Source organism: Pogona vitticeps, chromosome 5 (assembly GCF_051106095.1).
Source record: "Pogona vitticeps strain Pit_001003342236 chromosome 5, PviZW2.1, whole genome shotgun sequence".
In the NCBI taxonomy this organism is placed as follows: domain Eukaryota; kingdom Metazoa; phylum Chordata; class Lepidosauria; order Squamata; family Agamidae; genus Pogona; species Pogona vitticeps.
This window is the reverse complement of record NC_135787.1, coordinates 41,725,222-41,745,939: the sequence shown is the minus strand read 5'-3', so window position 1 is coordinate 41,745,939 and position 20,718 is coordinate 41,725,222. Positions and strand designations below refer to the sequence as shown.

Genomic DNA, 20,718 nt, shown 5'->3' with positions numbered 1-20,718 from the left:
ATCTCTCTACCAAAAGAAATGGCTCTGGTATTATGCCCCCCCCCCCCCACTATTCAGCACCAGCTGCCTGATCTAACTTCCTCACTCTGCCTATGGGTAGAGGTAGTCTCTATTACCTTTTCTCTTTAATCCAGCCATAGCTCAGTCTCTTTCTATGTTACCCCAATCAATTAAAACAATTAAATTAAAACTATTAAAGCTATAATATTTGGGGCTAACATTAATTAATTAGCACTTAAGTCACCATTTTAATGGCATTTGACTCTCATGGGATAAAAAGTTAATATATGGATGTAATTGGTTACAAATAATTAGTTTATTGCAAGCTCTGACAACTGTTACAGTAAGTATATTACACACTGTTTGAAGGTAAGAGATGAGCAGAATTCATTGTACAGCAGTGGCCTGGAAATGTAAAAAAAATGAAATCCAAATTGCAATATGGCTGACAAAAAATTGCAAAGCTTTTGGACTCAGAAATATTAAAGCTAATAAGATACAATGATATGTCTTAGTATATCTTTTCATTCAGATTTACAGAACATGAATCATTCTTGAAATTTAGCTGAGATCCACCTTTATTTCATTACCTGAAAAGAAAAATGCCAAAACTTATAGTGATGACAGAACAATAAGCTTCATGAACTTTATGCTCAAGATTTCTTGAAAAATAATGCATGATAAAATTTACAACACATTCAAAGAATGGACAGGAAACATGCAGGAGGATTTAGAATCAAAGAAGCCCTTATTCTGCTTATGAATACTTAGGGAGATTGTTAGTGAAACGTCATTCTATAAATCAAGCCATTTTGATTTTTTAAAAAGAAATCAATTATCTTTTCTTTTAAATTCTACCCTCCTTTCTCTCTTTAGGGACTCAAGATGGCTTACAAATGATTTAATATTAAAACAATAACTGTGTGTGTTTAGTCGTTTAGTCGTGTCCGACTCTTCATGACCCCATGGACCAGAGCACGCCAGGCCCTCCTGTCTTCCACTGCCTCCCGGAGTTGTGTCAGGTTCATGTTGGTTGCTTCGCAGACACTGTCCAGCCATCTCATCCTCGGTCGTCCCCTTCTCCTCTTGCCATCACACCTTCCTAACATCAAGGTTTTTTCCAAGGACTCTTTTCTTCTCATGAGATGGCCAAAGTACTGGAGCCTCAGCTTCAGGATCTGTCCCTCAAGTGAGCATTCAGGGTTGATTTCCTTTAGAACTGATAGGTTTGTTCTCCTTGCAGTCCAGGGGACTCTCAAGAGCCTCCTCCAGCACCACAACTCAAAGGCATCAATTCTTTGGCGGTCTGCTTTCTTTATGGTCCAGCTCTCACTTCCATACATCATGACAGGAAAAACCATAGCTTTGACTATTCGGACTTTTGTTGGCAAGGTGATGTCTCTGCTTTTCAAGATGCTGTCAAGATTTGTCATCGCTTTCCTCCCAAGAAGAAGGCGCCTTTTAATTTCAGGGCTGCTGTCTCCATCTGCAGTGATCATGGAGCCCAGGAAGATAAAATTTGACACTGCCTCCATATCTTCCCCTTCTATTTCCCAGGAGGTGATGGGACCAGTGGCCATGATCTTAGTTTTTTTGATGTTGAGTTTCAGACCGTTTTTTGCACTCTCCTCTTTCACTCTCATTACAAGGTTCTTTAATCCCTCCTCACTTTCTGCCCTCAGAGTGGTATCATCTGCATATCGGAGGTTGTTGATATTTCTTCCGGCAATCTTAATTCCGGCTTGGGTTTCTTCCAGTCCAGCCTTCCGCATGATGTATTCTGCATATAAGTTAAATAAGCTGGGGGACAATATACAGCCTTGCCGTACTCCTTTCCCAATTTTGAACCACTCAGTTGTTCCATGACCAGTTCTAACTGTTGCTTCCTGTCCCACATATAGGTTTCTCAGGAGACAGATAAAGTGGTCAGGCACTCCCAAACAATAACTAGAATCACTCTATTAAAAATAAATTACACATTTCAATTATTAAAATGCCAAATGAAACTTTGCTAAAACCAGTTTAAAATACAAGAATAAAAGAATAAGCAGAAGTGAAAGAAAAGAAAGGAACAATTTCCCCCTTGAAATCCCTCCCTTGGTAGCTGTTCACATTTTTAAAGCCTGCCTGAAGAGCAAGGTCTTTTTGCCCACTGGCGGAAGAACAGAAGGGAGGGGAGACCAGCATACTTTTCCCATGGAGCAGCCACTGAAAAGGCCCTCTTCTGTGTGTAGGAATGGACCTCAACAGATGGGAAACCTTGACATCTGACCGTTCAGCCTGGAGGCAGGCGGTGCATCACGGCCTCTCCCAATTTGAAGAGACACTTGTCCAGCAGGCCGAGGCAAAGAAGCAGTCCTGAAAGCAGCAAAATCAGGGATCTGGACAGGGGACAGATTGTATGTCTTCAGTGTGAAAGGGACTGTCAGAGCTTATAGATGCTGTTCCAAGACCTACTACTATAACCTCCTCCCATGATCTGGAGAGAAACCCCCCCCCCCCCGGCTGGATTACGGGACTAGGAGCCATTACAAGGGCAGGCGCTGGAGCAGTCCTTTGATGGCGCTGCTGCTTCGCGTCCCTTTGCAAGTCGCACCTCAGATTTTGTACATTTCCCACATCTGATAAAGCCGGCTGCCATTCCCCGAAAATTTATGAGGCAACGCCTTTGCTAGCTTCTAGGTTACTAGCGGAAGCTACGGCTTGCTGTTAACGCAGCAACGTACTAATATTTTCAATATCCTCCTTCCCTTGTGGCCGTTTCACTGGCTCTGATCGTCACACTCCTTGCTTTACGGACCTCCTTGTTTTCTATTTCTATCGGCCTGCCTCACGAGCTGATCGGCACGCCCGCCTCTTAAAGGGAAAACAAAGCAAAAACTTGTGTCACTCAGCAGACCCGCAGCCACCCCTTGCTCTGGGGAGGAGGCGCCTGAAGCCCCCCCCCCTCTCCGTCTCCTCCCTTCCCGCCGCTCCTGCTTCCTGCTCGCGGCGGAACTACAACTCCCAGAACCCCCCCACACACCCCCGCCGCCGGATTGTCGCTCTGGCTCTGAAAGTGAAAACAAACTTCGGGGCGGCCGCTGCCCGTTTCAGTGGAAACACCACATGTTTCGTTTCCCTTTTGTTCCGGCTCTCGGAGGCGGGTGAGGCGTCAGAGGACCTGCCGGGACCGAGCCATCGCTTCGCTCAGGGAAGGAACTCGGCGCAGGAACTCCCGGAGGCTCGGGGGGCAGGATCCAGGCGAGCGGGCGGCCGGCCGGCCAGGCAGGCCAAGAAAGAGGCAGGCAGGCGGCCACCACCCCCTCCGGTTCATGCGGCCGAAGCGGCGTCTCTCGCCGGCTTCCCCCATGCGACCGACACGCGGGCCTCCGACTCCCGCCACCGCCTTGGCAACGCCCGCCCGCCTCGGGGTTGCGCTCTCTGGTGCGGTTGGCTCCAGAAGATGATTTTGGTGGGTCTTCCCTTTTTACCATGTGGGGCTAAAGTGGGAGCAGGTGGCAAGAGAAGCGGCTTCTTCTCGGCAACTCCTTAAGCAAAGAAGCGTCCCTCGCTCGAAATGGAGGCTGGCGGCGATAATAAGCCACGTTTCGAAGAGGAGGAGGAGGAGGGGGCGGCGGCCCAGGCACAAGCACCGCCGCCGAGGAGTCCCCCGGGCGGGAGCGTGGAGGTGCCCGCCGCGGACTCCGCCATGGACGCCTACTTGCGATCTCAGGGATTGTACCGAAAGCGAGTGGCGAAGGACGGATCGTGCCTCTTCCGAGCCGTAGCCGAGCAGGTAAGGGGCACGGAAAGCGTGCCGGGGGCGGTGCCGACTTGGGCCGGGGTGGTGGTGGTGGTGTCGAAGAATAAAACGCGGCAGAACAGTTGTTAAAAAAAAAGGGTTGGGGAAGAAACGTAGGGGGGCTGATTTTGCCCCTCGACCCTTCCCTGGCCTCCCCCCCCCATCAAGACCACCTGGGCGGCGGAATATCTCCCGCGGACTTTGACCGGTTTGGTGCGTGTTGTAGGATCTCTGGAGGCGAAGACGCTAGGCTGGAAAGAAGGCTGGCCTTTCTCCGAAACAAAAAAAAGGGAGCGATCGGTAGTCGGGTGTAGCCGCTTCATAAAACAAAACGAATTACCAGGTCCTTCCTTATTCGAGCCCCAGAAAGCAGCGGCATCGAGTGTTTTGAGAGATTTTCCCCGATGGCTTCCCTCCATTGACGAGGAAGCGAAACTTTTCCCTGCTGGAAGGGGCTCATCCTCTTACTTTTCCATCCAAGCCCTTAACACTTCCCCGGTTTGGTTTTTGAATCTCCAGTTTGATATGCAGGTAATCGACGGTTTGGCAAATCGAGTAACTTTTGCCAACCAAGGGAAGAATAAAGGGCAGTGCATTGTTTTTTCTTCTTCTTTTCTTTCTTGGGTCATATACATGCTCAGGGATAGCACCGGGTTTACTCCCTCCTTGCTTATGTAACGTGAAAAAAGTTATGGAAGAGGGTGAAAAGAACACCTTATGTTTTGTTGCCTCCTTTGTAAGTGTGCCATCAACATGCATATGAAATGCCTCCACCGTAATTTTCTTGGAGCTTCCTTTTTGTTGTGGCTTAAGGTGGACTTCAAAATTTTGCCCTGGAGGCTGTGCGCAGCTTTCTGGCCTACAGAATAAACAAACGCCTGAAGGGCTGTTTTAGATTAGGCTTATTTCCGGTGGATGTAATGACTGGGCATCTTTTGAAAAACTGAGAGTGGAGAACTTTCCATGACCTTGGTATCCTTCTGTTTCTTAGGGCTGTTATAGGGGTCTGGGGATATCAGCTTCTTCTGCTGTCAGATTGGTGCTGGATGAGACACGGGTTCTGAGAACATGCCTCTGGTGGCAGCTAAAAAGAAGCTGTGAATCACTCAGGAACTTATTGACCTCTTTTTATTATCTTGTAAAAGGATCAGGCCAGCCAGTGTCTCTCAGCAGTTCTCTCCTCTATTGACAATAAGCTTGAGCCAGGCTGATGTAGTGGATAGTGACAGATTAGGAAGTAGGAGATAGGGGTTCAGATCCCTGCTCGGACATGAAAACTCCCTTTGGATGGTGCAAAACCATTTCTTTAACATCCCGTGTTCCTTGAAAACGCTGTTAGAGTCGCTGTAAGTTGGTTAGATGTGACTTGATGGTACATAACATTGGCATTAAATACTCAATTTGTAAAAAAAAAAGTGTGGAGGGACAGTTAGCCATTTTTTGATGTTTGGGTTCTTTTTTAAAATGACAGTGACACATTAAAATTTGTAGGAAAATAAAGGGATTATAGTTGGTAAGAGCAAACAAGTAACGTGTAATTTGTTTGAATGGTAGTTCCAACTTCAGTTGGTAAAGCATATATCTCAGCTCAGTGAACAACTGTATACCAATATGGTTGCATGCTGTTGTTGCTGGTTATAGGCTCAGACCTAGAGCCCAGTTGTTTGAGCTCTGTTCCTCATCTCACTTAGATTTATTGGAACTTTATGCCAGATCCTTGTTCTGCTCTTCATTTTAAGCCAGCTCCACATTGGAAACAGCATTGTGAATATTGAGGTCTGAGATGGTACAGTGTATATGTAATTCTAGAGTATATGTAATTCTAGAGTAGAGGTGCTCCACTTAACTTTAACACTTTACAAAACTTTGTAAGCAGAAAGCTAGTGCATCAAGTTGTAGGCAGATTAGAACCTTCATCCTTGTTCTGCTTTTCTGTGTTTTGTTTCTTCCTGCATTCAAGGTTCCTCTTGTTTAATTAGAGGCTTGCAAGAACATGGATTGAAATCCTGTTGTGCAGTCATGCAGATAGCATCACTTTTAGATGCAGATGCTTTAAGTTAAAATATCCCTGTAGACTTGCTTGTTGCATGCCATGCAGTGTACCCTGATATGCAATGTATAATGTCTACAAGATTTCTTAATTTATGGCAATCCTTTTTCAGAAGCTTCACTTCTTGCATAACTCTGCAGCAAGATTTCAGCCATTGTTTCCCACTGTGTTTCCATTGATAAAGACTACTCTCTCACTTTGTTTGTTTTCATGCCTCAGTTTTGGGGGTGTAATAATCTAAATTTAATTTTTGCATTTACCACTAATGTAACTTTGACCCTTCGGATTTCTAAGAATTTCCTGTTTGTAACAAATATGTAAATTTGGAACTTGATAATGAGTGCTCATTTTATTTGTAAATTTCATACCTTTTCAATCAATTCATGTTCTAAAAAGAATAATATCTTCTCCAGGTTTTCCACTCTCAATCTCAGCATCTTGACATTAGAAAGGCCTGTATAAGCTACCTGCAGGAGAACCGAGAGCAGTTTGAAGCGGTAAATAAAATATGTTTGTATTGTGGGTGGCTGGTGGAACCTTTGCTGTTTCTAACTGCTTTGATTTGTAGGTTTCAGCAATCTTGTCCTCCTCTCCCAACTATTCTCTTCCTTGGTGACATTCTTATTGATCAAGAAGAACAAAGGGGTTTGGGATGTCTTAAACCAGTGGTCCCCAAACTTGGGTCACCATATGTTCTTGGACTAAAACTCCCAGAAGCCTTCATCAGTAATTTTGCTGGCCAACAGTTCTGGGAATTGTAGTCCAAGAATATCTGGGGATCCAAGGTTGGGAACCACTGCATTAAACACTAAGAAGTTTTATTTGGTTTAAACTTTTATAGACTGCAGCATACTTTATAAAATTCAGAGTAATCTGAAGAAGTAGGTTGCTGTCTGTGAAAACATATGTGTCAGACTTTCACGTGTTGCAAGGCTCTGCTATTAGTGCTGCAGATTATGGATTAACGTGGATACTGCTCTGAACTGGTTTATGGTTGAAATCCTGGCCGGAATGGAATTGATGTAGAGCCAGTCAGTGTATCTCTGGTTGGAAGAGTGTCTTGAGCTGCATGATGTCAGGATAGTAGGATATACCTGGAATACCTCAAAAATATATGGATTCATCTGTGTGGATAGTCCTTCCTCAGATACAGATCATGACTGTTCCACAGTATTGTTATGCTTCTAGTTGCAGTGGTCAGTCCATTGCCTGCTGGCCAAACTTATGGTGGTGAGCTTCTCCATGTTTAGCTAGAGCTGTCTTCGAGTGACAGCTGTGGTTTGCCCAGAGCTATATTGAAGGCCTTATTGACTTGCTAAAACCTGCCAGAGCTGATGATCCTCTGATGTAGTCTTTGAAAATGTAGGGTCTCATCCATGCTGCAATAGGGTGATGTGATGGGACTTTGTGGAGGTAATAGGATATAAACATACAGTACTAAATAATTTAAGTTGCAGGTATCTGCAGGATACTAGACTACCTTTCTGAGAGAATGTTTGTGAAATGGTCTCTAACTTATGAGGTCCAGGCAGTCTGTCTAAGATCTATTAGAGTCTTATGACACCTTTTAAAAAAAACACGTTTTATTTGGTACACATTTTGTGGACTACAATAGACAGTGCAAGCGGCCTTGATTACTTGATGAAGTAGACTACAGTTCATGAAAATGCATGCCAAATAAACTTGTTAGTTTTTAAGACGCTATGGGACTGGTGATTTTTTTTTTTTGCTACAAAAGATTGATACAGCAATCCTTCTTAAAACTGATCATTCCCTGAATCTCATGAATTAGTGGGTCTCAACCTGTGGCTCTCCAAATATTTTGAGCATCCTATACATCAGAAGGTTAAAGGATGAGAACCACTGCCATTTGCTGTATATTGCCTGAGCTTCTTTGTGATCTTCTTTCTTGATGTATTTGCATTGTTCCCCCCTTTCTGTATGTAGGTGTAGCCTTGATAATATTCTTAGCATATGTGTAATTTTCATAGATACTGCACTCATGTCAATTGGACTTGGGGGACAGGGAGGGCTATGAATACTCTTGGAGAAAGACCCTTGTTACTACACAAGCAACATTCTTGGCTGTACAGCTGCTTCTTACATTGGACTACCTACCTGCATTTCTAAGCCTCTCCTAAGAGTGTAACTGTACAAAGTGCATATGCATAATGTGGAAGATTATTATCATGCACCTGTTTACGTTGATGCAAGCTTGTTATATGGGTGTATACGTTCTGCATCAGTCTCTTCAAAGCATTGGCACTGGCTCACTGCAGCCCATGGTTCTTCCACAAGTGAGGCTTGAATCATCACACTTTTCTGCCTTTTCATTGTTGTGTGCCTGGAGATGATCTATCCATGTGAACTAGCCTTTAGATGTTTATTCCTCTTTACAACTTGAATATTCAGGCATTGGTTCCTTTTGGTTCAACTGATTAAATACGTTGACGATAGAAGAGAATTAAGAGCAACTGCTAAAGTGTTTGTCGAACATTGACACTGTTGCAGCCTTGCTTTGTATATCATAAGGAAAAAAGGAAATAGCCAGAATATTGACTTGCCCTATTGCAGGAGGGCAATCATACAAGTCCTCCCCTGGCAAGCAGGCTCTCCTTTGCTTGACTGCTCATGAACTGCAAATTTTGGGGCTGCAACTAGTTGTGCTATTGATTATATAAAGGACCACCTGCTAGTGGGGAGAAGCCACTGTGTAATTGACCATGTAGACATGCATTTTATTAATAGAATTCTGTCCTGTGTGTTTTACTGTTTTGAGCCCATGACTATATTACAGTTAGGAAGACATTAGAGAAGTTTCATTAGGGCAGAAAATAAGTCACTGGAGAGTGGATCTATATTTTTTTGCTTAATGTATGCCAGACATAACTCCAACATGTCTTTCTAATGTCCAGGCTTAGCTATAAGGCTAATAAAATATTTTGGAACAGGTTCATTTTTCTCTCCAATAACTAAATTTTCTGAAACTGGAGATCTGAGTAGGAACATTGTGTCACAGAAAGAATCAGTTCTGGCATCTTTTTCTAGAAATTGAACAAAGTATTTATATTCATTATGCTGCTAATAACAACTTTTCTCATGTTTATCTTTTGAAGTTTATAGAGGGACCATTTGAACAATATTTGAAGAGTCTAGAAAATCCACAGGTATGTACCATCACTTGAAGTGTGCAGTGTTAAACACTACTTAATTAAAGACATACATATTCAGTTAGCCTAAAAGTAAACCAGAAATGTCAACAAATGTTTCTTAGCTGTTGCTGTTTTATATTGTATGACATATTGGCATTTGTAGAAATTAAATTTTTTTGGATCGACCGTAGTGTAGTAAAAAAAAAAGACATTTTTGGCAGAATAGCTTCTTCTGTCCCAACGCTGTTGCATTCTGTATTGCTGGTTCCCAACCTGCTTGAACAAGCCCCAAACACAGCATCTGTAGCCACTGAAACATGAGGGGGAAAGCATCAGAAAGAGGCAAAGCCTGAAATACGTATTTAAAAAGGATAACTATCAGGCTTCAGCAATTTTCTGCAGGACCCTTCAGGGCAGATGTTGCACAACTGTTTGATAGGTGGGAGGGAGGCTGATCGCTTGCCACAGATTTGAAACTGCAGGAGGGGGCAGTTACATGACAGCACCAAGGACGGCGGAAAAGGATGTAGGATCTACGTGTCTCATAATATCCCAGCCTATGGCCAGTGGTGGGAGGAAGCTGAGGGTTGTAGTTGGTCATCTCCAAGCCCTATCCTGGCTGCACAGTTTTTAAAAGTGTTTGTTTATTTGCTGTTAGATTCTTTAATCTTAGTCCAACAGCCAACAGAGTGGAGAATCCATTTTAAGATCTCCTCTGTTTGTGTGGCCTATCCAGATCTTGCAGAAAATCAAAACAAATAAAAATCTTTTTTAGGGGCAACGCCCCGGTTTGTATTGGAATAATTGTCCCCAAAAGTAACTTTTCCAAGCTTTCCCTGGAAAGTACTTGGAGCACCATCTAACAGAGTCACGTGACTTAATGTGCCACCCACTGGCTACTCCTTTGGAAAAGACCAAGAAGAGATATTGGAATGTTGCTGTGCAGAGGTTGCCTTCAAGCAAGAGTGCCTAAGTTAACGTGCTCACTTGGGGCCTTTGTGTGTGTGTGGTTCATAAAAAGAGGAGAGGGTTTTGCGCCCCCCTGCTGCCCTGTCCCACCATTTATGGATAGTTTCATCTGATTGGGATAGTAAATGAAATCGTCTCTTCTCAGTGCCTTGCATAGTATCTGCTGTAAGATTTATTTTGGAATTTCAGTTGTTGCTTTTAAAGTAGAATTTGCTGTTGCAACCAAAAAGCCAGTTTAAGTGATCAGATTGTTTAGGGCAGTGGTCCCCAACCTTGGGCCTCCAGATGTTCTTGGATTTCCACTCCCAGAAATCCAACAGAGATGGTGGTGAAGGCTTCTGGGAGATGTAGTCCAAGAACATGTGGAGGCCCAAGGTTGAGGACCACTGCTTTAGGGCACAGTCCTTCCTGTGTGTGCATTGTTGGGTGGCTACAGTGCTCTGCAAGTGTGTGAAGGATTGGGGAGTTGAAGGAAGAGCGTCTGATGCAGTAGCAGAGAGTGCAGGAAGCAAAGAGTTGAAGTGAGGCACTAAAGCACAGTGGACATTATATATTAGGAAGTGTATGCGGAAACTGGGGAAGGTTTGAAATGATAGTCAAGGTTTCCTTGATAGAGTCAGAAAAATGAAGTTGGAAGGGGCCTACAAGGCCATCAAGTCCAATCCCCTGCTCAACGCAGTAATACAATCAAAGCATATCTGCCAGGTGGTTATCTAAGTTTTTCTTGAATACCTCCAGTGTTGGAGCACTCACCAACCCCTGAAATAACAGTTTTGGTGAATTGCATGTGTGATAGATAATGCATATTAATTAGGCTGAAAATGTGAAAAGTGTATAGTTGGGTTTTGGTGTTTTTTTGTTTGTTCATCCTTTTAGTAGTTGTATGGAAGAGGGATTCTTAGCAATCCAGTGTAGTGATTAAAGGTACAGGAACCCTGTTCTCTTTTTATGAGGACATCTTGATGAAATGAAGATATTATGAATTGTTTGCTTTGTGTTCTCTGTGATTCATACCAATGGATCTTCCCTTGTCTGCATGGACATCTTTGGAACATTCTAGACCTTAGGTAAAAAAATGTTAATGTCTACTCTCCCTACTGCATATCTTTCTGTCTTGCTGCTTATCCTCAATTCTCCGTAGCTGCTGATCATCTGTTGTTGTTGTTGATTGTGATTATTACCATTTGTTTATGTAAACTTTCCTGCCTTATAGCAGAAAAGAAGACGGGGGGAGATAGAACTCTCTTGAAATACTGGAAAAATAGTTTTAGAGAGGAGGGGCAGGATCTGTTCTTGATCCTCCCAGAGTTCAGGACATTTAATAATGGGCTCAAGATGGAGGAAGCCACATTTCAGTTGAATATGAGGAAAAACTTCTTAACTGTTAGATCAGGATAACAATCGAACCAGTTATCTCAGGAGGTGGGGAGCACTCCCAACATTAGAGGCATTCAAGAGAAAATTGAACAACCATCTGGTCAAATTTGTTTTGATTTGGATTCCTGTACTGAGCAGGGGGTTGGATCTTGATGGCCTTACAGGCCACTTCCAACTCAATTATTCTATGATTCTATGATCAGTCTCTCTCATCATCATGATGTTTGCCTCAAAATAAAGAGCTAAAAGACTTTGTGTGAGATCCCTTTTTGAAAAAGAAATCACTCAGGAACATGCACCCTACTTTTAGCCATTCTTCCGAATGGAGTCTAGATACTGAACAAACCCTAAACAAACTCTCATCTCTTTGTGAGAGTTCTAAAGAAATTCAGCATCGCGCCTCAAGTTGATCTTGTCAATCATTGTGGTTCTGAGAGATTTCAGAACTGTTCGTTAACATCCATTCAGACATGCTTGATACCTCAATGCACATCTGAATGGATAGTGAATGTAATTACAGTGGTGCCTCGCTTAGTGATGTTAATCGGTGCAGCAAAAATCGCTGCTAAGCGATTTCATCGCTAAGCGATTTAAAAAAGCCCATAGAAACGCATTAAAATGCGTTTAATGCGTTCCTATGGGCTTTAACCTTATGCGAAAATCCTCCATTGCGGCGGCCATTTTCGGTGCCTCTAAAGCGAGGCAAAACAGCGGGCAGCCACTTTGGAACCGCCGATCAGCTGGCCGAAAATGGGGGCTTTGCGATCATCGCTTCCCTGCGATCATCGCAAAGTGAATTTTCCCCATAGGGGCCATCGCAAAGCGATTGCTCTTGCGATGGCAAAAAGTCCATCGCAAAGCGATTTCATCGCTATACGGAGCGATCGCTATGCGAGGCACCACTGTATTCTATCCTACCAGTTGGTAAAGAAACAGTTTTCTCCGTTTATGAAAGACCATTCTACCAGAGCACTTTCTGCCTCCATAGCATTCCAAAGGGGTGTTCAGACGTCAGATGTCTATAAAGCTGCAGCGTGGTCTCAGCCATTGCTCATTAAAAGCAGAGATTGGGTGTCAGGACAAAACTAGATCCTTCATTTGGTAAAGAAGTCATCTCAAGTATTGGCTGGTAAGTGAGCTTGTCAGTCACCTATTGGTGTGAATCACAGAGAACGGGTAAATTATCTGTAACTGTACTTCTTTGAGTGGTTCTTTTTGAACTTGCACAACCCCCACCCCAAGCTGCCATGCTGTTTCTACTTTTATTGAGCAATGGATTGTGGGAATTGAGGATAAATGACGAGGTGGAGAGCATGCACAGTAGGGAGGGTTAGCTTGTTGTTACAGGGGATACACTTTTAAAAAGAGCCTGCTGGGGCCATAAAAGATGGGAAAGTCTCCACAAACAAACAAACAACAATAATGGAACAGATGAGTAAGAAAAGCTAAGTACATATAAAGAAACTACTTGTATGAAGGATCTAGAAGCTCTGAAGGTATTTATTCAGCGGCAGCTAAGGGAAATGGAGGATAAGCAGTGAAATAGAAAGATGCGCAGCACCATGTTTCCCTGGGTCTTATATTAATTTTTCCTCCAAAAAACACATTAGGGCATATTTTGGGGGGATGTTTTATTTTACAGCCATGTCATCTTCTTCTGGTAGCTGCACAATGGTGGAGGGCAGGGTTTCATTTAACTGGGACTTATATATTGGGGTAGGGCTTATATTACAAGCATCCTGAAAAATCATACTAGGGCTTATTTTCAGGTTAAGTCTTATTTTTGGGGAAACAGGGTGGGTAAAGTAGTTGTTAACATTCCCCCCCCCCAAGACTCTGGAATATTCCAAAAATGTCTGCTCAGGCATGGGAAAATCCATTGGTGTGAATTCACAAATGACTGGTCAAAGAGCAACAGTTACAGGTAAGTAACATGTCCTTGGTGATTTGTTTGGTATTCCTAAACAGCTTGCAGACAATTCAGTTGCCTTGTGAAGTTCTTGGCAAATTTTCCCAAGTGTTTTTTGTACTCTGCGTTGTTTTCCCTATCCTGGTACACTGATATTCTCTCTCTCTCTCTCTCTCTCTGATGCAGGAATGGGTTGGACAAGTGGAAATAAGTGCCCTTTCTCTTATGTACAAGTAAGAAGTAGCTGTAGAGCGGTAACAGTGGTGCAATAATACATTTGAATTTGCTGGAAAATGAAATCTATTTATATGTTTGCATCAGTGCAGGTGCCATCTGTGAAGTACTCATTAGGAGAAGGGAGCTTAGAGGGATATACTCCACACTTCGCTACCTTCACTAACAGAAGGAAGGTTATTTATTTCAGGAAATGTTTATCCAAGTGTGGGATTACTATAAAATATATTTAATAAAAAACAGGGGAAGCAGACTATTTTCAGTGTCCATTTTTATAGTGGTTCCTAGAGTAGCCGGCTCAAGGTTGACTCAGCCTTCCATCCTTCCGAGGTCGGTAAAATGAGTACCCAGCTTGCTGGGGGGGGGGGCAATGTGTAGCCTGTATAATTAAAATTGTAAACCGCCCGGAGAGTGCTTGTAGCGCTATGGGGCGGTATATAAGTCCAATAAATAAATAAATAAATAAATAGTTGACATAAATGAGATAAGTTTGCTGTGCTGCTCTACTAAATATACAAAGAAAGGTGTATAGCATAATATTATATGTATCTACTCACAAGTAAGTTCTACATAGTGGAAGAATTCAAAATAACCCTCTCCAAACCAAGGTAAACCTTGATGTTTTGCAGATTTTTCTATTTTTTTCTATCTAGGCCTTCATATGATAGTTGCCTGTCTTGGATTTTGCAGGAAATAAATCAAATATAACTAAATAATAACCTTTCAACTGGTGCACCCAAGGGGTTCTGGTCTCTTAAAATACAGTGGTGCCTCGCGGGACGAAAAACCCGCAAGATGATTGGATTTTGTGATCACTATGGTGCCTCACAAGACATTTTTTTTCCTATGACCGTACTTTGCAAGACCTTTTTTTTAAGATTGATGCTTCACAAGACTTATTTTTGAGACTCATGTATAGGGAACCTCGCAAGACAATTTTTTCACAAGACGATGATTTCCATGGAACGAATTAAAATCGTCTTGCGAGGCACCACTGTAATGTTCTTTTTTTAACTTACTAGTAGAAGTTTTAATTGTGCCTTTTAAAAAAGTAGCTAGCTAGTTTCGGTGTCTGGCTGTGGAGCCAGAGGTTGGAAAGTAGATTCACACAGTGCCTCTTGTGAGTAGAGCCAGCCTGGGTGGCCTTGAGCAATCTGCACAGTCCCAGAGTGCCCCCAGAAGTAGGCAACAGGAAATCATGTCTTAGTACCCTTTAGCTGGAAAACCCTGAAAAGGGTTGCCATAAACCTTTTTTGATTTGTGCCCCTAATGTATTGATGTCATTATTTGTTATTTCGTTGTTTTGTTTGCTTGTTGTAAACCACCCAGAGTGGGCTTGGCTGCCAGATGGTTGGTTGGTCGGTCTGTCTGTCAGTCAGTCAGTCAGTCAGTCAGTCAGTCAGTCATTCATTTGACAGCGTATGAAGATGACGACTTTAAAAAATGACTAGCTTTTATACCGTTTTTCCATGGGGGCCAGGTTCTTTGGACTGGAAGATAAAGTGGGGTAAACATTTTAAATAGCACCCCAGTACATATCAGTAAGCATTTGGTGCTTCACGTTTTTCTGAATAATACGAAATATCTGAGGGCAGAGAGATTGTACTGTGGAGATGATGAAAAATATGTGCGCTGTTTGAATTTCTGGACAAACATGAGAGATGTTGCAGGCAAAAGGTAGTAGGAAATACTGGCATGGAGGAAGGGGATGGGAAATTAGATTTAGCTCAGTGGAGAGAGTTGAGAGACACTTAAGTTACTACTAGTGGTTACTGCTCAGTGTTCCCCAACCTATGGTTCTTTGGACTTTTGCTCCAAGAATTCCTGTGAATCAGTCAAGTTGGTTGGACTGGATGGGATCTGAGGTTCAAAATACCTGGAGGGTACTGGGTTGGGGGAGTCTTGTTCAAACAGATTGTTGCATATCTTCCATCTCCTTTAGTACGACTCCTATACATTAATCCTTTTATGTTAAAGCTTGTTTTTTTATAGCTCTTGTTTTCTTGCATTTTTCTAGAAAAGATTTTATAATCTATCAGGAACCAAATACCACTCCTTCGCAAGTAACTGAAAATGGCTTTCCTGACAAGGTAAGACTGGCAAAGCTGATTCTGCAAATGAGTAGCAATAATGCATTGTTCAATAGCAGGGACATTTTGGCAGCAGTAAGAGAGGATGCTTTTTAAGGACTTTTTTTGTGGGGTTCTTGTGCATACCCATTGCTTTATGACCCCCAAGCAATAGGAAATCTAAGAGTAACTGCTTGTGCACCCCAGCTAATTTATTTAAGAAAAAATTGTCTACAGAACTGAGCTTTGTTGTGTTCAGTGGATAAGATTCAACTCTGCTTCTTAAGTTGATAATGGAATATTGCTTTTTTCTTTTAAAACTATTTATTGAATGAACATGGAATTTTGCTTCTGAGCCTAAAACAAGCAGTATCGTGTGTGCTGGAGGGGGCTAAGACGACGTAGACTGAGGGCTGAAGCAGACTAAAATGTGTAGCCAGTTTCGCTTGCGTGTTTTTTTTAACTCTCTTGCACTAGGAGAGCAATCACATAGTTTGAATTGTGGGGTATGTTTTGAACCCCGTGAGAATTACTGCAGGATGTAAGAGTGGAACAGTGTTTATGAGTGTGGAATCAAGTGAGTTTCACCCAAACACCCAGACAAGGCAAGGCGCAATAAAAATAAGACAAAGTAACATAAAACAAAATGTTTATGTCTTGTGTTGTTGAGGTATTTCTGTCCTTGGTGAATTCCATTTTTCCTTACCTCAGTGGAAGAATTGTTGATTTTTCCCAAATAGGGCCGGTGCCCTAAAAACCAGAGCATTTCACCTCTGCTTTTCTGCATCATGAAGTGATGAAAAACAGCATGAGGCCATTTGTTTTGTTCCAACATTTTACGCTGAGTGGGATAAAAAAGTACATTGGTGATAATGATCAGTAGATTTCTTTTGGCGTCTTTTCCCCTAGTCATTTTCTGTCTTTTTGTAGGGGTGGTGGTGGTAATAGCAAGTGACTGAAATTTGGGGCCATTTTGGAATTACTGTGCAAATGACAATACCATACAACGACCAACGTTGTAGTTCCCCTTTTGTATCAGTTCTGTTTTAGTTTTCCAAGAGTAACAAATGGAAAGAGTAACTCTTGGAAACCAAAATGTCCCATTGCAATGGAGGAAAGTTGAAATAATGATTAATGACTGCAAGGTCTTTGGTATGTCTGATTTCATCAAGGTCAAATACTGGTGTGCCCCCCCCCTTTGAAAACAACAGTTTACCTTTCAGGGAGAAACTTTGCAGCAGCAGTAGCAGCAACTTTCTGTTCTGGAGAAAATAGTAGATCCAAGGTTGTTAGGCGTGAGAACATACGCTATACAGTGGTGCCTCGCTTGACGAGGGTAATCCGTGTGTTGAAATCGCTGTTAAGCGAAGTCCTCATCAAGCAAAATTAAAAAGCCCATTAGAATGCATTAGAAACCGGCTAATGCGTTCTAATGGGCGAAATACGTCATCATAAAGCGAAGATCCTCCATACGGTGGCCATTTTCGGGTGCCTGTCTTGTGCAAAATGCCTCCTGAAAACAGCGGGGGCCATTTCGAAAACCGCTGATCAGCTGTTGAAAAAACATTGTTTAGCGAAAAATCGGTTCCCGAAGCAGGGAACCTATCATCGCTAAGTGAAAAAAATCCCATTCAAACATCATTTTGCAATCGCTTTTGCGATCACAAAAACATTATTGTGAAGCAAATTCATCGTTAAATGGGGTAATCGTCAAGCGGGGCATGACTGTACCTACTCTTAATAGGTTTAAAATTCTGGCTGTTCTTCGGTCCTTCATAGGCACCTCATTGGCCGTTGTGTGGAAAGAGTTCTGGCTTAGATCCAGTGGGCTCCTAGTTCTTACGGACCTTCAACTTCATTCTGATGCTAATAAAACGCATATAAGCAGAGTTCTGCTTGGCCTCTTCTGTTTTTATCCAGTAAATGCAGGCTCTGTGGCACATTGTTAAGTGCAGACTCTGGAAATAATCTTACTTGCATTATTAGTATTAGTTATTTGGAGAGAGGTATTAGAGAATTTGTTGGAAGATGTTTGGTCAGCTTGTTATCGTATTGTGTTATAAATGGTTTTCTGTTTCCATCTAGATACTGCTGTGTTTTTCAAATGGCAGTCACTATGATATTGTTTATCCTATAGAATATACCATCCGTGCTGCTCTTTGCCAGTGTAAGTATCAATGTGTTTTATTGGCTTTGCAAAATGTGGTGGGAGAAGGGTTCAGAGCGGAAACACTCACTCTCTGCAATTACCTGGTCTAAGGTTTTTTGGTGGACTTTTAGAGCTTCTAGTAAGGGATGGTAGCTATCGTATACCCTTGACCAAAGAATGGCACACTTCTATCTGGGATGGTCACTCTCTTCCACTTAGGAAGGATGCACGTGGAGTGCTGAGAGAATGGGGACACCCACCTAACCAGCCAGATTGGACAAATCTGGCTTGGGGATCAGTGGCATGACACATGGCAATATCTGTCATCTCATTAATCTGGCTGGTGAGGTGGGTGTCCCCATCTTTTCTCACTGCTGCATGTGCATCCCTCTTGGGGTTGTGTACTTGGAAGAGGGTGACCATCCCATTTCGGAGTGTACCATTCTTCTTGTTGGAGCAACAAGAAATTGACCTTTTATGAAAGGAGAGGGGGGTTCTGTCTTGGTGCAAAGCTATTGGGACAGTGCTATGTTTGCTTGTAGTTTCCTTTTGCTTTCTTTGCGTCCTAAATTTTAGGATTCGGGATCGCTTTAATCCTAGCATAGACTGCCCACACAGAAGTGTTCTTGTACTAATTCTAAAGACACGTGTAGTTTCAAGGTTGGAACTTGAAGCGTGGCGTGATGTGGGTAAAGTCTCATTGGTTAGTTAACCTGGTGTAAGTCCAGTGGTGTAAATCTCAATGACTGATTGCATCTCGTTAACAAGGTGCCACTTGTATCCCTCATTGTGCAGCAGCCCATGCCACTGGCACATGACAAAGGATACAAGTATCATCTTGTTACCTAATGGCAATTCAGCGCTGCTGTTTCTGTCACTGCACGTGTGATGGTGTAACTCAGTGGTTCTTAACCTTTGTTACTCGGATGTTTTTGAACTGCAACTCCCAGAAACTCCAGCCAGCACAGTTGGTGGTGAAGGCTTCTGGGAGTTGCAGTCCAAAACTCCTGAGTAACCCAAGGTTAAGAACCAGTGAACTAACCAGTAGGGTTCTGCCTATTGCCTTAATCAGTTTTGGCTTCTCCTGGGCATTCCTTCCATCCACTGGGTTTTTGATATTAAATAGAACCCAGATATTCTACTGGCAGGCAGGGGAAAGGAATCGGGCAGAAGGATTTGTGAAGGAAGCCTTGGTCTTACCTTTATTGGGGCTTCTATAGAGATCGGGTGTGATCTAGATCAGATTCCATTTGTTCAGTGGGGCTGTCCCATTATCTATGTCCCCAAGTTCTCCCAAATGTTGCTCCTGTAGATCTGGGAACTTTCTTGAATGGCATGGAATTAAAACTTGGAAAAGTGATCTTTTTAATCTATTTATTTATTTATTTATTTATTTATTTATTTATTTATTTCCCGCCCATCTGATCAGTTGACCACTCTGGGCGTCTAAGAACACTCAAAATAAAACAATTTAAATATAGCATCAATATATAACATCAATATATAACACAAACCCCATTCAGCCAAGGTCCCTAAATGTTTAGCAACATTTATCCTGGGCAGATTGATGGCATCATCCCCAAACTATATGGTGTTTATGCAAACATCCATAGAGGACACTGGCTGCTTATTACATTTGGGAAAGTTGTCCTTGCAGTCTAATCTTAATGCTTCTCTGTTGGTCTTCTTAAACTAGGTGAAATGATGTCTTTTGAGGAACTTGTTAAACTAATTAATCCTATCTGAGGTATATTTGTGAGGAATTGATTATTTGGGATTTTTTTGTCATGCCTAGCTATTCTCTATGAAGTGCTCTATGAGAAAGTCTTTGGCGTTGATGTGAGTAACATCTTAGAAGAACTTGAACCTCCTGGTGCAACAAAGGATGGCAACTGGAACAACGAAGCATCTGATTCAGAGGACGAGAACATGGAGTAAGCTCACAGACTGGAAAGTTTAAATGCATAGGGAACCTCTTGGTCCTCGTATAGCTGAGAAGAGAATAACTCTTGAGAGTGTGTGAGGAAATGAGAGTCTGAGGAAACCACAAGTTTCCTTGAAATTAGGTGTCTCCTTTAAAAGGTTTGTTTTCTTTCTTTCTCCTACTGCCAGGGTGCATGAAAAGGATTATTACCTTGAGCAGCAGGATGCTTAAACCAATGACATAATAACTGATTGAAGAAAGGACAGACCCCAACTTGTAAATATTTAAGTTTCCATTCTTAAAGTACAGATACCCAATTCTTAAAGTAGGTACCCAATGCGTTGTGGCAGCGCACTATTACAGAAGCAGATCAGATGGTTTGATTTGATATTTTACTTAAAATATATTTTTACCCCACCTTTCTCCTTAAAAAAGACCCAAGGCAGTTTACATAATTAAAAAGACAATATTTAAAAGCTAAAAACAGTAGGTATACAACATTAAAGAAGAATGAAAGAAATATGTTTAAAATTGTAAATAAAATCATTAGTAAATTTAAAAGCAACAAGGTGCAACAATCCATTTTTTTAAAAAACCCTCTCAGACAGACAGTCACTAAGGAAAAGCCTGCCTAAAGAGAAAGCTATTTGCCTGCTTGTGGAAGGACAGCTAAGATGGGGCCAGTCTGGCCTTCTGTGGGAAGGAGTTCCATAGTCTGGGAGCAGCTGCAGAGAAGGCCCTCTCCTGTGTCCCCCACCAAATGCACTTTTAAATGGTTTAACTTATATCTTGCTCGTTTCTAGAATTGGGACAAAAGGTGCTGAATCCAGCTACTAATCCCAACTAGAGTTGACTAATTGAATTAACTAGACTTGCTTAGAATCTTTATGCTCCATTGATGGGCTTATTCCTGATTGGGGCTGTGTTTTGGACTTAGCCTCTTGTGGCTCATAACATGGTTAAAGAACAGAAATGGGTTCTTAGGACCCTTCTGTGGCAGAAAAGAAAACTTGATGGCTTCATATTGGAAATTAGATGCATACAGTTTTGTGCTTATGAACTGCAGTTACCAGAATCTCCCAGGCAGCATACAGTTGTGTT

The 20,718-nt window shown here is 42.3% G+C and overlaps 1 protein-coding gene and 1 long non-coding RNA gene across 2 annotated transcripts in view; one reads left to right on the top strand and one right to left on the bottom strand.

Moving 5' to 3' along the window:
* Positions 1-297: 297 nt before the first annotated feature.
* LOC140707573 (uncharacterized) lies at positions 298-2,846 on the bottom strand. Its single transcript, XR_013545873.1, has 3 exons — positions 2,597-2,846; positions 2,190-2,381; positions 298-590 (listed from the first exon to the last, which is right to left on the bottom strand). It is a non-coding gene; the product is annotated as an uncharacterized LOC140707573 (long non-coding RNA).
* A 565-nt stretch (positions 2,847-3,411) lies between these two features.
* OTUD4 (OTU deubiquitinase 4) overlaps positions 3,412-20,718 on the top strand; it is a 35,337-nt gene continuing 18,030 nt past the window's right edge. The window contains exons 1-7 of the mRNA XM_020783038.3: positions 3,412-3,778; positions 6,248-6,331; positions 8,951-9,001; positions 13,428-13,474; positions 15,493-15,565; positions 17,630-17,711; positions 19,489-19,627. Of these exons, the coding sequence (XP_020638697.3) occupies positions 3,560-3,778; positions 6,248-6,331; positions 8,951-9,001; positions 13,428-13,474; positions 15,493-15,565; positions 17,630-17,711; positions 19,489-19,627 (695 nt within the window). The 5' untranslated portion in view covers positions 3,412-3,559. The remainder of the gene's footprint in view (positions 3,779-6,247; positions 6,332-8,950; positions 9,002-13,427; positions 13,475-15,492; positions 15,566-17,629; positions 17,712-19,488; positions 19,628-20,718) is intronic.